Consider the following 16,756-nt stretch of genomic DNA (forward strand, 5'->3'; position numbering starts at 1 on the left):
CCATTCTTTGGAGTTTGTCTTTTAGATGCTTATGGACTCGCACATATGTACAGCTGCTCTGCTACTGGTAGGTGTTATATAATCCCCAAGGAACTATCCACATTTATGACCTATACCCTGAGCAAGGCCTCGTATTGAAAGCTAAATCCAAGGTGCTGACGTGTTTTGATGCACATGGACGACGTTTGCATGTTATTCTGGGGTGTAAGCTGCCAGAGAACCTTTATATTACAGTGTGACATACAAATCCCAGAAATAAATGCTTATTCAGAAGAAGACTTGGTGAAGGCAAAATGCCATTTCCCCTGATACCCTGTGCAAACTTATTTGGAATTAAGTCCCAATGAATTTAAGGAAACATGGACAGAGTCGTCCTAAGTCTTCCCTTTTGGAAGTGATCCAGTTCTTTGTCTCCATACAGATTGGTAAATGCATCCCTACACATTTTAAGGAAACGTGGCTTGAAAAGATCAGTACACAAGATTCATTGTCAGCAAGTAGCATTTCTCTCTTTCAAAAGTTGACCTTTGCTGGTTTTTTTATTTTATTTTAAAGATATATCTGTGCTTTTTTATCTTTTTAAAAGTATGCATTTTTGGTTGAGAAATTGAAGATAATTTCTTTGTCCTACTTCTGGGCTGGGGAGGTTCAGATAAAAAAGAATTCCTGTCTTAAAAGTCACACATGGCTGTAATTTAAGTTTTTTTTTTAACCTTCTTGTCCGTAACAGTTGAAAGAAACCTTCAATGAAACTTTATTAACTAGACCAATGCCTGAGGCTATAAAGGTTCATTTATTACCAGTTTCTTGGCTGTTTTTCTTCTTCTGTTTTTCGGTTAAACTCATAGCGTAAGATAATACTTCACAAAATTAAACCTTTGACCTTCTGTAGAGTTAAGTCGCCTTTGATTAGATAAAGTAACAATTTATGGTCCAGCTTGAGGTTGCACATGAAATGAATAATGCAACAGACTGAATGAGGACTGAAAATCTATTGCTTTTGAAGAGATGACTGTTAAAAAGAAATCCACACTCTTAATTGAATTGTTTTGATTCTGTACGCACATCTGCAATATTTCAGACTCTTCATAGGAAATGTAGTCTTTTATTTGGTGGTTTCTGTATATTATATGCAGTTAAAATCTGAGTAAACTTAGTAAACTCCATTGAATCTAATCAGAAAACAAGATAATGCTGAAAATATGTAGTAGGTGTTTTGTTATTTTAAGCAATTGGATATGTTCCTTTAGACCTTTTTAAATAAAAAAGTCAAAATGAGTGCCATTGATTTTCAGTGCTATTTTCTTACTTCATAATTACCTTTAGGATTGCAGCCTAGCACCGTAATTCTGTGTTTTTATTCAGGAGCAAGCCCACCGAGTCCAATAGTCCTTAGTACCAAGAAAGTGTACATAAGATTACAGCATGAAAGTTTAAAAAAGCAGGGATGCTACAAAAGAAACCCAGGAGCAGCAAATAAGCATCCCTACAACAGAAGATCAGTGTAAGAACATCTCATCATGAACCACTGTGACAATCAATAGGATGTAATTAATAGAAAGGCCTTAAGGGTAGCATATTGGATACAGAGAAATATGGGATTTGCAAAGTATATATTAAATGGATTAACTCATGTGACGGGGTAGGGCCTTCTTTGTGGTGGTGCTTTGCTTGTGGAACCCTTTGCCCTTGGAAGTGAGTTGAACATCATTGATGCTGAGTTGCCATCATTTGCTAAAGAGTAATCTATTTACTCAGGCCTTTGGGACAGCTTGATATAAATGCTTGGCTATTTATATTAATTTACTTGCTGCTGGACTGTTAGTATGGTATGTTAATTTCGATTTTAATGTTTTATAGATTGTAATGCAGGGCTTCCTAAATTGTGTTCCATGCGCTTTGTTCACATGGTCTGGTATGTCCACACTAATTGCACTTTTATCGCTTCTTTTATTTCTTATATTGTATTTTATTGTATGACAATTTGCTTTCCATGAGAATGCAAATTGTAACAATAATATACAATCTAAGAAATAAAAGAAGCAATTAATATACAATCTAAGAAATAAAAGAAGCAATTAATATACAATCTAAGAAATAAAAGAAGCAATAAAAAATCATACAGCATCTAGCACACCACATTACAACAGCTAAAAGTAACACTTAAGTGATTCACCATGACCATAAGCAATTTTCAAGTGGTCAATGGGAAAAAGTTTGAGATCCATTATTATAATGGTATGGTTGTATTTATTGTTTCATGATGTACTGTAAACAGCCGTAGGTTGTTTTGATGAAGAGCAGTCAAGTAAATCATGCAAATGGATAAATATACCGACAGTGCAATCCTAGGCTTGCCATATGTCATGAAAATTCCTGACATGTCCTGGTTTTCGGGTGTAAAAATGGTGCTGGGGAAATGGGATGTATGGCAGTGCAATGGAAAAAGCAGTGGAAACAGCTCAAAGAAGCTCAACAATTTTGAGGACTTCCTACAAAAAGCTCAACAACTTTGCGAGTGCCATGAATTTTACTATGCAATCCTATGTAGTTACTTATACTGAATTCCTTGGGGCTATGGAAACATGCATAAGATTTCAGCCTAAGCAAATTATGACTATCGGAAGAAAAATGTTCTTAATCTTTAAGAGGTTTACATACTTCTAAATATGGAAGTAAGTTATTAATTTCCATGAAAGTGAATTTATCTTAATATTGATTTGAAAGCAAAGCAAATTGTTTTAAAAATATTTTAAACCTATCAGCTTCGATCCAAAGAAAGTTAGTCATGTTGAAATTGCATGGGTTTTTTTATTTTTTCTGTATTGCATACAACTTTCTGCTGAAACACACATAGATACGTATGTGTCATCAACTGCTTTCAAAAGCAAAATTATTTTGTCTTCTATGGCCTATTTAGATCGTCATTAAACAGGGAGTACATGGATCCTGAGTTGAATATGAGGTCTCTAGAAGGGTTTTTCAAAGAAAAAAAAAAAGAATTAGTTCCATTTGAATTGCGAAATAATACTGTTATTTCGAAGTAAGTGACATCAAAATCAATTGGACTTTGCAGCATGACTAAATTACCAAGTGGCAACCTGATGAGCTGACTCTGCCCTTTAAAAACTCTGGTTATAGTGGATGCAATTGCTGCAGTAATTGTTTGGTGAGTTACATTGGCTTTTATCCCACCTCCTACCCCCAAGTTGGCATTCTCATGCCTAGCCATCCCTTAGACCCTGTGCCCATTCTTCTGCCCTGCCTGCTGCGAGACAAAATTAAAACTACTTGCTGCAGCAGGTGGGGCAGAAAATTAGGTAAAGCATCTGATGAAGGAACAGGGTTGAAAAATACTAGATATTCTTTAGCTGCTTTGGGTCTTTTGAAGAGGCTGGATTTCCTCAATGAATATCTGGCAATCAGTGAGCAGTTCCATACATTTAGTAACAACAACAACTTGTTATTTATACCCTGCCCATCTGGCTGGGTATCCCCAGGAAAAATTCATTTCTTTGCACAGGGGAGTCTATAGCATCCAGGCGAAAAGTGTTCGATTTTGCTTCAACCTTGTGCAAATTACAGTAATCGGAAGAGATGAAACCAGCAAACTACACTTTCCAACAGTTCACCCCTCCCCGCAAAGTAGGGATGTTCTTGTGATTCGCATTTTCATTTTAAAGAAAACACCCCACCCACCCCTTTCACTATTACTAATCAGTATCATCTTTACTCCACTTCCAATATGCTATATTATATTCGCTAGTTCTGTGACCAGCTATCTCACAGGTGGTTTTAAGTACTCTTTAGTTCGTCTACTTGTCCTAACTACATGTTACACTCACTTTAGAAATGTTAATGAAGCACCTGTATCCTAAAGGTTAGTGACAGCTATCAGAAAACAGCCTGTTCCTAGTAAATCAGAACAGTTTAAGCAGATGGGTTGGACTATAACAGTGAAAGCAACAGAAATAGTTCAAAAAGTAGCAGTGGAATTTAACCACTACCACCACCATGATTTTCACCTTGCACCTTCAACGTCATTAATGATGTGGCTTCACAGGGCTCCCTAGGTGGCTACCTGCAGACTGTGGTGTCATCACTGAGAATGGCTTTCCCTGAGCCCTATACATAGAATCACAGAATACATACTTACTTCAAAGAGATTCATTGGGGAGGAGACATTCCCACAGAAGCGTTCTTCAGAAAGGCATTATCTTTGTTTCTGGAGGTTTTTGTTGGAAGTGAACTTTAGTCGCCAAAACAAAATATTAAAGAAAACCGAACATTATCCCTTTTCAAACTTGGTAAATTAGAATCTCAGCACTGAGCCTTCCTAGATGTGTGAGGGAAGAGAAAATTGTTCTGCTGGATTGCACTGTGGTGAAGAAGGGGATTTGTTAGAAGAGCTCATTCAGTGTGTGTTTCTTTAGGTTTTCAGTGTCTGGCTGAGGTTAAGAGCTGAGTTTCTGCTAAGACTTGAAGAGCTTTGAATTGAGTTATAATTCAGGCTCGCCCTGCTCTTACAAGACACCTTGAACAGACTTTTCCCGACGAGTCTATAGGAACTGTCAGCAGTAGGGAAGATTACTTCAGAACCACGATTGTTGAATTGAACTTTACTTTTTGATGTTTTGCTTTTTGAATTAAATTGTTGGACAAGATTAATTGTACACAGTGAGAGCTTTAAATGAATAGCTGTGTTAAAGCATTAAACTTCTAAGTATGTCACATGGGGGGAAAAGCTGGGAGGTTTAATGAATAAATGCATTTAATGCATAAAATGCCTCAGCTAATTTTTTAATTCCTCTACTAACGGTCTTTATTAAAGGGGGGAAAAAGCACATCGCCCTGTACTTTATTCATCCTTCTGTGGTGGTTGCGGAAATTTCATATTCCTGCGTCTTGCTAATCTCCTGGTTCCACAGAAGTAAACAATAGATTTCATAAATTAAAAATACGCGCTTCAGAACATGCTTCTAAAGATAAAAAACAAGGCTGTAAACATTTATGACTGAAACAAACTAGATTGTTCAAATACTGCCATGATGTATCATGTATATCAATATGGCACTGATATCAGTTAGAATGCAAACAAGGTTTTAAATGATGTGCCCCTTCATTTCAGCTGGAGAATCCACTTTACGCCATCTGCCTATCAGATGGTTAGGAACCAGGACTGCGTATTAATGCCACATGTTCGATTTTTCCTCCCTCTTGTAATGGTTAGATTCATATTGCTAATAGCTGTGCAGGAGCACTGTCGATGAAATTTGTGTGACGCTGGAGTGATGAGATATTTATAAAGTGGCCTGTCTCACTGAATAATCAGCAGGAAGAATGCCAGACATAAACAGCTTATCAATTTCGGAATATTAATGATAACTGCTGCCTGCAACTGTAATAGGCTGACTTTTCTCTCTCTTTTTTACACACTTGTTTACAATTCTTTGGAACAAATGCTAGGAGAAAACAAGAAATACTTTTTTTAAAATTCTGAGTAGTTATTGGGCTTACCTTAAAATTGCTCTCATATATTGATTTTTCCATCTAATTTAATTAATGGCAAGCAGCACTTATCCAAATGACCTAGAGAACATGAAACAACACAATATGAGTTTGAATAAAAATGGGGGTAATGATTACCTAGTGCACAATCCACAACTTGCCTTTTGTTCCATGCTTTTATAGAACTCCTCTATTCCAAATCCAGAAGCTTTGCAACTGGTTGGGCTAGTTACAGTTCCTTCGCTTCAGTTCTGCACTAGAAGTGCTGCAGTCCTGTATCTTCTGACTATCGAAGCCACACCTGCCAGCCGCATTAGTGTCACAGGACGGCAAATGATTAGTGGGCCATATGGTTTATGGATCTCAGGATTGGCTCGGATTTGCCAGATGTATAGGATAACAGTACATCCTCCTCTTGCTTTCTAGTGCAACACAGTTGTGGACTGGGCTGTGTTGCAAACTGCTCTGACTATATGTTACGTACAGGGTTCAACACATTATGAGTGGCATTGGTGGCCAAGCAAAATGTTGCCCTTTCCGGGACATACCCCTGGCATCATGCTGTATCTTTGAGTCTCAGTGACGAACAGAAGCACCTTTTCCATTCACCTCTAACTCAGAGCGGGAGTTCTTGGGCTCCAGGACATGTTTGTGCGGGGCCTTCTTTTCTAATTCTTCCTCACCGTACAGCACGCAGTGCCTGAAAATCAGTTCTTAGTACTTGGGGGCTTCCAGAGTGGGCTTCAGTGTGATATGAAGGGCTACAATTGGAAAGAGAAAACCACAATCTTATTAGTTAGCAGCAGCAGAACTTTCCACTCAAAGAGTAGAAGACATTTTGGATCCTAGGCACAACATAGACATTTCTTCACACTTGTTTTACTATAGCCATTAAGAGATGGCCAAAACAAGACTGTCTTACAGTGGTAATTTAGTTTTTGTTATGGGCAGAGATTTAGAGGAAGAGTATGATACAAATGAGGAAAAACCACCAAAAACACCTCCTTTGGGGACCCTGCTGTTAGTGAACGGATGGCAGCATTGAAAAAGGTGCACTTAAAGGTTGCAATGAAGCATAAATAAGAAAGTGGTATTGGAGACAGGTGTAGCCCAAGCAAATAACTTGGTTTGTGCACAAGTTACAGAATCAAATTTATTTTCGTAACGTGTCTCGTGCCTGAGAACAAAATCAGAATTCTTACGGTATTTCTTGGTTTAGAACTAGCATGCTCTCTCTTAAGGTAATGAGCCAAAGCTTACATCCACCACTGAGTGGATAAAAACACAAGTTTGACAGCTTTACTAACAGGACTTGACAGAAAAACCATTCCCAGCTTGCAATCTTCTGGACTTTTAAGTTTATTTGGTTACATTTTGGACAGCTGACTTCTTATTTTTAAAACTCATGCCTTCGTTGAGAATTTGGTATTGTAAACAAATTTGGAAGAAAATGTAGCACACCAAATTGTGTATTGCTGAATTTTCTTCTTAGTAACTTAGTCAATTCCTTTTGGTGGCAGATGATGCGAGAAGAGTATCAATTTCAATGGAAAGTTGGTAGAAGTTAATTTAGTTCCATTCCTGTCTCTTTTTAGGTCTGACAGCTGCAGCTGCTGCAGCAGCAGCTGCCACCAATGCAGCCATTGCAGAAGCAATGAAGGTGAAAAAAATTAAATTAGAAGCTATGTCGAACTATCATGCCAGTAATAATCAGCACGGAGCAGAGTCTGAGAATGGGGATCTGAATTCTAGTGTGGGTAAGTTTCCGATCTAAAATAGAATTCTTATATAAGTAATACCATAACAGAAACAATACTGATTCTTGCATTATTTGTTTTTGCTACTATTGTAAGAATATTACTTTTGCATGTGGTTCTTTGCTGACCCGTTATTATATTATTTAAAAGAAAAACATTTGGATGGTGACTTTTCATTGTTAAAATCTAGGTAGGGTTATATGAAACAGAAAAAATCACAGTATCCCACTGTCCTACCGGAAGTAAACACTCAACAGCCCAACCCCAGCCAAGTTAAGTAGAGAAATATTTGGTGCAAGGTTGGCTTGGTCTTGATGAATTCAACTGGACCAATGAAATGCAGGCATTAGGCTGCACGGTCTGGTAGGTATTTCAGTCTTCCATTACAAGTGCTGAAAGAGAAATAATGAACACATTAGACAAAGTTTGGAAATACTGGGTTGGATCCAGATGTGGGCATCCCCAGAGTGGACCTAAGCTTGACTAAGTCTGGATCCAACCCACTGTGTATTGAATTTTCATGGATAAATTCCTAAATGATAACTTCTTCTGCCCCCACCATATGTTAAATATTTGGAACCATTAGCACGACTCTCTGTCTAATAAGATGCAGGGTTAACATGATGTGTTTACACATGTCGTAAATTTCCTTTGCTAAAATATACTTAAAATTATGGTAGCTTTTAAGGTCATTCCATTGTAATGGCTCCCTTCTGTTCTCTGAGATAAATGTAAGTAAGTGAACTGAAAGCGGAGTTTTAGTGCTGTTAACCATTGTACATGGCAGAGGTCGCGTAGACATAAAGCAGACATGACAATCTAATATATTCCTCTTTTTGTATTCTGCAAATTTTTGAGGTTATTCTTAAGGATGACAACTTGACAACTTTTTTGTTCTGAATCTTCCTGTACATATTTATTATTTAACCCATGCCCAAGAACAAAAGGAACAAATGTGCACATGTCAGCAGATTCCGAGGCCAGTTTTCTCTTCCTTTTTCTGTTAATGTTTCAGCAACTGGGGGTGGGGTGGGGTGGGGCGGGGGGTTGAGGAGCTACAGGTACACTTAGGAAAACTGTTTTGGGAACGGTGAAGATAGATATGAACACAGAAGTTTAATGGTCACTACTAAAAGTGGTCTCAAAGGAGGGTATGTGCTGGTGGGTGGGGCGAGGAAAACACACGTCAAAGAAACAAGAATAGTATTCTTGGCTGAATGAAATGAGCAGGGATTGGTTGCAAGAAGCACAGTACACGCCATATATTTTTTAAAGGGGGAGAACGGGTAGATGCTGCCTTTAAGCAATTGGGAAAAGGAGAGGTATGAAGAACACCTTCTATTTTTTAACGTGTAGCTTGACAAAAGTAAAATGACTTGTTCAAAATGACAGGTTTAGTAGGGCTTGCTTACGTTTTGAGGCTATTTAGATTCTAGTAGGAAACATAAAAAGCATTATTGAGGGTACCATTTGTTGCCAGCAGTGCATAGTATTTTGATTAAATGTTAAGCTCTCTTATACTTTCTTTCATATCTCAAAAAGACATCCATGTTGAGGGTTTTGTAATATATAAATATGGCCATTTAATTAAGTGATAATTCATTTGAAAGGCAGGCAATTGCTCAAAAAGTATTGGTTGACGATCCTAATATTTAGAGATTTTAAGAATGGAACTAAAACTCCAGCATCCTTTCTGGAAGTCTCAGTTTCCTTCATTTTCTCTGGACTTGCCTTTATTTTTCTGAATTAGTTATCACACAGACACACATATACATGTGTAAGTGTGGCTGATATTTTGGTACTGGTGTTTAAAGTGCCATGCATTTTTGTCCCTATAAATCTGGCCCTGAGGCATGATGAACAGAGTTTTGTTAATAACCTTGGTCTAAATAGCCCCAGGATGAGGTGAGAAGAATGATGAAATTGGATTAGGGATCCATAATCTCACTTATCCTCACTTTGGTTCTGGGTTCTGGTTAGTTAAATGATTCTGAACCTGGAACTACAAGCTGGGACAATCGGATGTGCTTCCACCTCGTCCCTTCAGCATGAAGCTGGAGATGAGTGTTAGAAATGTGTGGGGTGCCCTCCGTGCTCAAGGGGCGTTGTGAACCCAGAACACCTCCTGGTCTGTGTGACAAAGTTGCACATCAAGCCTCTGCCCCACTGGCTCTGAGCTGTTTTGGGGAGGGGGTTGATTTCTCCTATTCCCCCAGCTCCAAGCTTAGAGCTCAAAAGAGCAGCAGGGGATTTCTAACCTGAGATGGTGCTGCCTTTCTGAGCATCAGAATACCTTGCTGCCTGGAGGAAAAAGGTGGGTGGGTCCTGGTGACAACACATGTTTCCAGCCAAAAAATTGTCAGCCTCTGTGTTGCATCATGAATCCACGTCTGAGACGAATGCAGCATATGGAACAACCCAGTGGTGTAGCGTGGGTTGTCAGCACCCGGGGCAAGGCAAGTAATTTGCGCCCCCTAACCCATGGATTTGCGCCCCCTAACCCTAACCCCCAGATGTTGCGCCCGGTGCGGCCGCCCCCCCCTGCACCCCCCACGCTACGCCACTGGAACAACCCGATAGTCTGCAAGCATGTTCCTATGCATCTCTGCTTCCACATATTTTTCCATTTGTACTGTAGAACAGAACAGTATTTTTAATAGTGCCTGGCCTTTGCCTCTGCGCTGCACTTCCTTTTGTCAACTGTGCAAGTGATTTGGAGCCTGCCCAGTCCACCTTCTCATGCATCAAACGTATCTAAACCCAAACGCACTGCATGCTTAATCCACATCCATCACTCTTCTCGGATCGGCTTGCACTTTTTTTGTGTGCTTCTGCTTGGAACTTCTGGGATGAGGATGTTTCTGTCACCATGATACAGCTTGCCCCACCCCCCTTGCAGCCCTAAGAATACAAACTAATAATAGAACCAGATCAATCAGTGCTTAACAATGAGACTCTTTTAACGACCCATTGTCATAGTAAACAATGAGAGATCTAGAGGAACCATTATTCTGCACAGTGTCAATGGCACCTGCATTGAACACCCCCCCCCCCCAAAAAAATACAGGACAGAGTTTAAAATAAGCTGTACAAATGCCATTGCTAGCTTATTTGGAAGCCCTGTTACAGTACAGTTAGATTTTGATGTTCATATCAATGTGGGGTTTTTTACCCTTGAATCTCTATATTAGAACCATTGAGCATAGTATTCAGATGGCAGTATTTAGAGAGAGATTAGTAGTTGTGCAAACAGAGGAATGATGGGTTAGTTGCATAAGAGCCAACTCTAGGAGGTGGGGGGGGGGCGAAGTCAATGAGCAAAGCCAGAGAGAGGCAGCCAGCCAGTCTTTGTGGCGCTGCCTCCAAGAGAGAAGCAGTTCAGCTCCACCCTCCACTGTCACCCTTTGGGAGGGGGCGGATGCAGAAGCAGCATGTCTCTGCCTCCAAGTCCAAGCCCCTCCCCATGGAAAAGGGTGCCTTGCTGGCGACAGAGTGCGGAAATGAACTATCCCTCTGTCTGCTGCAGCCACAGAAAGAGGGACAGTTCAGCTCCGCACTCTGCAGCCAGCGAGGTTGGACACGGAGGCAGAGTCTCTTTGCCTCCGAGTCGGAGCCCCTCTCCATGGAAAACGGTGCCTTGCTGGCTGTGGAGAGGAGGAGGAAGAGGAGCCCACCTCCACATCTCGCCTCAACGTGCAGGTGTGTGCATGTGATGTTGCACATCCGCGTCACAGTGGTGGGCCTCCATAATCCTGAGGGCGAGATGGTGCTCCTGGTAGGGCACATAATATTCCCTGTGCCTGGCCAGAGACCCACATTGTCTGAGCATACCCCTGCAAACATGCCCAAGCATCCTTCAAAACATTCAGGGGTTCCACAGCAGACAAATCAGTGTGAAAAGTGTTCCCTGAACATAAAATGCTTTGAAAGAGTGGCTTAGTTCAGTAACCACCCATAACAGCTTCAAGTCTATCCATACATACAAATTCACATGTTTAGCATGTTACTACTTTAGCAAATGAGGAAGAGCACGTTGCAGTTCCTCTAGACATCAGCAAAACGAAGAAAAACAGATAAGGAGAGTTCTTAGAGGAGCAAAGTCTGGTGGGAGATCTGTTTGTTTATTTATTTAAATTTATATACTACCCTTCACCTGAAGATCTCAGGGAAATTCGCAGCATAAAAACACAAAATAAAAACACAAAATACACAACAAGAACAAAAACAAACCCACAATCCCACCCCCAAACACATTGTGGGATAGAAGGCCTGGTCGAAGAGGAGCATTTTTTCCTGGCACCTAAAGATGCATAGTGAAGGTGCTAGGTGAGCCTTCCTGGGGAGAGAATTCCACAAACAGGAAGCCATTTCTCTGTCCTCGGGTTCCCATGGCATTCTAAAATTGCACTGCCTTCTCCACTTTGATCTTGGGTCCTTTTCTCAGACAGTAAACCTGAAGTTGGAGTATTTTAGTATTTTATTTTAGGTACAGCCCTTACTGTAGGTACTCTAAAATAACCATAATCACTATGATCATAGCAGCAACAGGGGGAAAGTCACCAAATAAAATGATCTGAAGGAGGTAAACTACAATAAAAACTAATCATTTATTACTTCTCTTACCTCCCCAATTTTTGTTGCAGCCTTTTAAGCTTTGGGAAACAGGAAATCCACATGGAGGGCTCCAAGTGTGGCTTAAATAAAATATATAGCCGCAATACCTGTTCTCCCCTTTCCACAATCAGCTAGCATTCTTTTAGTTTAATATTTACTTGCTAAGATGAGATGCTAGTCTGCATGGTGATAAACAGTCTAGTACTGGCATCTGAAGGTGACCTGTCAGTTCATATGGACAAATCTCCTGCTTACTGAAATGTACAAAATAAATCATTAAAGCAGGCAGGTGCTCATTCCCAGTTTTAAATCACCATAGATTTATGATTTGAATTAATGCTTCATTTGGTCATAGAAATAGATGCTTGAGACAAATGATATGCAGTGGTTGGGGCTTCCATACTGTAGCCATCCTAATATTGATTACTGAGATGTCTTTGCAATCTCTTGTTTATATCAAGCACTGTCTTGTGACAGCTTGGCTGATACCAGCTACACTGCAGATAAGAAGGAAAAATGTCCTGGATTCTTTTTAGTGGCAACTTCTCACAGAGCATGCAGCAGAGATAAATTATTTTAGCCTGGTTGTTTAAAGTAACAGCTACATAAGCCAGACATCAAAGCCGTACTATTCTTAAGAGTATGATCTTATAAAGTGATCCGCCCCCCCCCTTTAAGAGCAAGGTCACATTCATATTTAGTAGAAAGCCTTTTATTTCTGTAATTATTTCTCTAATGCAAATGCAAAAATGAGTTTAAAATAAGCTGGCTGGGATCCAAAGAGGTGCAACTAATGTTTTTCCTTAACTGGCCTTACAGAAGGTGGTCCCAGAATAACCCCCCCCCAAAAAAAACTAGGAATAAAATAGCTTGAACATGCTGGAGCTGTTCAGGTTTTGACCTATCTGAAAGGTCAGCCCAAGAACAAAATCTGATGATGTGGATTCTAGCCACTAGTTATATAGATGTCCATTTTTTTCTTTATTAAAGAAATAGATATAGATACTCGCCCTGCAAGACGAAATTAATTCGTTCCGCGAGTCTCTTCGTCTAGCGGTTTTTTCGTCTTGCGAAGCAACCCGATTAGCGCTATTAGCGGTTTAGCGGCTATTAGCGGCTATTAAAGGCTTAGCAGCTTAGCGGATTAGCTGCTAAAAGGCTATTAGCGGTTTAGCGGTTTAGAAAAAGGGGGTGGGGAGCGAAAAAAAATCTCAAAACTCGCAAGACATTTTCGTCTTGTGAAGCAAGCCCATAGGGAAATTCGTCCTGCGAAGCGCATTGAAAAATGGAAAACCCTTTCGTCTAGCGGGTTTTCCGTCTTGCGAGGCATTCGTCTTACGGGGCACCACTGTATATGTGTGTGTGCACAAATCTGTGTGCAGAAGCAAGATTCCACATGCAGATCACCTTTATGAATGTAAGCCACATGTACAAAAGGTGTAATGTGCTTTGTAAAACTCATATTCATCAAGCAGCATTGTGTTGTCCTTCATGGATCAGGTCTCTGTTTCCATTCTCTAACTGGTGATCAGTGCTGTATCCCTAACCATGCAGACCATCAGTTTGGATGTTGGGGGCACTGAATCCCTCCCCTCATATATCCTGTGTCCTTTTTCTAGAAAAAAAAGGTGCCAGGGCTCGCCATGAAGTTGTTACAGTAAAGGCTTATTTTGGCTCCGGCCATGGCGCCAACCTCCCCAGCCGCATTGCAGGGGGTTGGACAAGATGACCCTTAAGATCCATTCCAATCTTGTGATTCCTCAAAGCCAGGCAGAGAGTTAGAGCAGTGGTCTGACTCAGTAGAAGGCAGCTTCCTGGGCTTGCAATAGAGGGCCTTCACTTTGAGAGCCAGGACTCTTAGCTGTGAACTACGAGTCCCTGGTTAGCTTTAGAGAAGCCACAGTTTCTCAGTCTCGCTCTCCTCCCCACCCCGCTTCCCCAAATCTAAAATACAAAATAATAAAATTGACACCTCTCCTGGCATCGTTGTAAGGATTGCTGAGATAATGGATCTGAAGTGCTTTGAACCATCTGAAGTGCTATATAAATGTTGAGTGCTATGGTGTTTGCATGTAGCTCCTGGGTGGGGATTTCCCATTCACTTCGGCTCTGGAGACAGCTCCATGTTTACATACAATAGATGCCACATCTCCACCACTGTCTCTGGCTTTTAAAGAGAATGGGGGTAGCCTTGAACCTACGGGATTCTAAGTACCAGTACACATCATTTTCTCCTTCACAAAGAGCTTCTTATGACACAAAACATGCGTTTTAAAATTGAAGCTTTTTCTTAAAGCTGTAGAAGTTGTGTGTTTGTGTGTGTAGATACTACAGTGGCACCACGGGTTACAAACACTTCAGGCTACAAACTCCCCCAACCCGGAAGTAGTACCTCAGGTTAAGAACTTTGCCCCAGGATGAGAACAGAAATCACACGTTGGTAGCGCGGTGGCAGCGGGAGGCCCCATTAGCTAAAGTGGTACCTCAGGTTAAGAACGGTTTCAGGTTAAGAACGGACCTCCGGAACGAATTAAGTTCGTAACCAGAGGCACCACTGTATAATATCAGACTATGTTCATTGGGAAAAGGATAGCAATGGAGACCAAAAAGTTATAAGAACGTTTTAAGAAAGCATGCTATACAGGTATGACCTATTTTGTGGACGGTGGCTTATGAATATGGAAGGGAAAATCACCCATTTCCCCCCTGCTTTAAGCATTAATGTCAGAACAATACTGAGCAAACATTCTAAAGCATTCTCCAAGGATCTGTGAAGAACCTTTGCCATTACCTAATGACTGAGCCACATATCTTGTAAACAGTGATCAACAATAGTAAATTACTTGCAAAGTAGGAAATGAGTTCATTTACAATATGATCTCAAAACAGATGTTCCAAAAACAAATCTCATTGTTTAAGCTGCAATTATACTTTTTAAAAACTCCTGCTATTATTTCTTTAAGGAAATGAAGCAATCGAAATGACTTTAGTGTTCTCTGTTTCTAAACACATTAGTTAGGAAATGTAAGTGACTTGGATAGAATGATCCACGAGCCAACCACAAGATGTGTTGAAAATGAAGTGGTGCTCTTGACACACCAGACTTCCTTTTTTATTTGCACAAATTTACAACGTTCAAAACAGCAAGAGGCATGTTTACGATAAGTCAAGATCTGTTGCCTGAGAATTTTTTTTGCCTTCCTTAAACTTATTCTATTCTTTGCTCTAAAAAACGACAGCGCAAGAGTATCAAAAGCAATTGATTAGAAAATATTTGCCTCAAGTGGCTGCCTCTAAGAACAGAACAGTTTAAAATGTAGTCATTTCCTTTCTCTCAATTCATGTGTCTTATTTTAGAAGGAAGAATTAATTTTATGGCTTCGGGGGGGAAAGAAAGTCTTCGAGTCCTTGAGAAAGCAAATACAAGGAAACAGAGAACACATGCAGGCCACTGAGCGCAGCTCTGCGGTTGCACATCTGAATCTCTTGCTTGGCAATGTTAATGAACCTCAAATCCTCCCTATAATTAGATGAGGGAATTGCTTATATTTTCAAACAGATGATGCTGCTATAATGAAACGATTGACAGGGAATTTAAGACTGTCTACAGTAGTCATTTGGTTTCTGCGCCCCCCCTTCCTTAAGTTGAAAAGGAAGATTGGCTGTAGACTTAGGTCCTAGGGGAGGTAGTAATTTACATAGAATGCTATGACAGGTGTCGTGTACAGTGAGGAAATAAAAAGGAAGAGGAAGAATGATGGGCAGGTACACCACTGATTTTGGGAAGGAGGAGGTGTCCTGCGTGATTCTCCTGCCTGGATTCTTTAAAAGGGGCCGAGACTCAGGAGATGGATCCGGATTGAGTGCACAGCTGTAACTGCTGATGAGCTAATTGCTCCTTATCTCTCAGACCCATTCATCTTCATTTTTTACCAATTACTGAGAATTATCTGTGTTCTCAGTTGGATATGAGAGTTAATCCTTTTTGGTTAAGCTGGCAGTACTGTGAGCAGATTCCAAATCGGAGGGTGAAAAAGCCAGAGCGTGCTCTTTCTAAAGTCTCTATTCAATGGCAGTATTGTTACTTCGTAAGATTTTTTTTACTGCCGTTGCTTAACATACTTTAACGTCTTTTTCCTCCTGTTGTTTTGAGTATGTACACATACACGTATGCTGCTTTTACATTTCTGGTTTTGCAGGTATTTCGCAAAGGGACAAACACACTGGTTATGCACAGCTCAGTTGCATTTCTGAAAAGTTGCATTGTGCAGGAAAAAATAGGTGTCTCAAGACAAATGTCAGCCATAGTAGTTAGACATGATATACAAGTGCTTTCTCCTTGTGATAATAAAAATTTAACCTGAAGAATAAGACATTACCCACAAGTTGCTTTAGACATATGACATGCATTTGGCAATCATTCAGACGCTTTTTATCACTGTTTTAGGATAAATGGGTAAACCTGCTATCACAAGTCTTTGCAAAGCAGTAGTCAAAACACCCTAGAGCAGTACATTATATGTTAAGTGTTCCACTTTCCTGTTAAAAATGTATTTTTGTATTTATTCTGTGGAAATGCCTCTAGATTCCTGGGATAGTGCATCAGATAACAGGTTCCTAGACTTTTTAGTATGAAAGGCGCACTTAAGGGACAGAAAAGGAATTTGGCGCAATGAATTTGACGTAAAGAATATTTCGGATGCCAGTACTGTTTACATTTCTGGGATTTGTTCCCTTGCATTTCACTGCTGGAAAGTGTGAGGCAGCTACTCTGATGTAATAATTTGAACAGTGATTAGCAAATTTATAAAAGGACTGGCGAAACAGTGGTGTTTTTGTGTTAGATAGTCAATAGCATTTAAAAGAAAAGTGAGATG

General features: G+C 40.2%; 1 protein-coding gene across 11 annotated transcripts in view; it reads left to right on the forward strand.

Annotated features, from left to right (window-relative positions):
* DACH1 (dachshund family transcription factor 1) overlaps positions 1–16,756 on the forward strand; it is a 344,636-nt gene that overhangs the window by 168,729 nt on the left and 159,151 nt on the right. For 9 of the 11 annotated variants that reach the window (XM_083435828.1, XM_083435830.1, XM_083435822.1 and 6 more), the window contains exon 3: positions 7,104–7,265. The exons of the other annotated variants lie outside the window; for them this stretch is intronic. In XM_083435828.1, the coding sequence (XP_083291954.1) occupies positions 7,104–7,265 (162 nt within the window). The remainder of the gene's footprint in view (positions 1–7,103; positions 7,266–16,756) is intronic. 11 annotated transcript variants of the gene reach the window in all.

Source organism: Podarcis tiliguerta (assembly GCF_965153285.1).
Source record: "Podarcis tiliguerta genome assembly, chromosome: 4".
Taxonomy (NCBI): domain Eukaryota; kingdom Metazoa; phylum Chordata; class Lepidosauria; order Squamata; family Lacertidae; genus Podarcis; species Podarcis tiliguerta.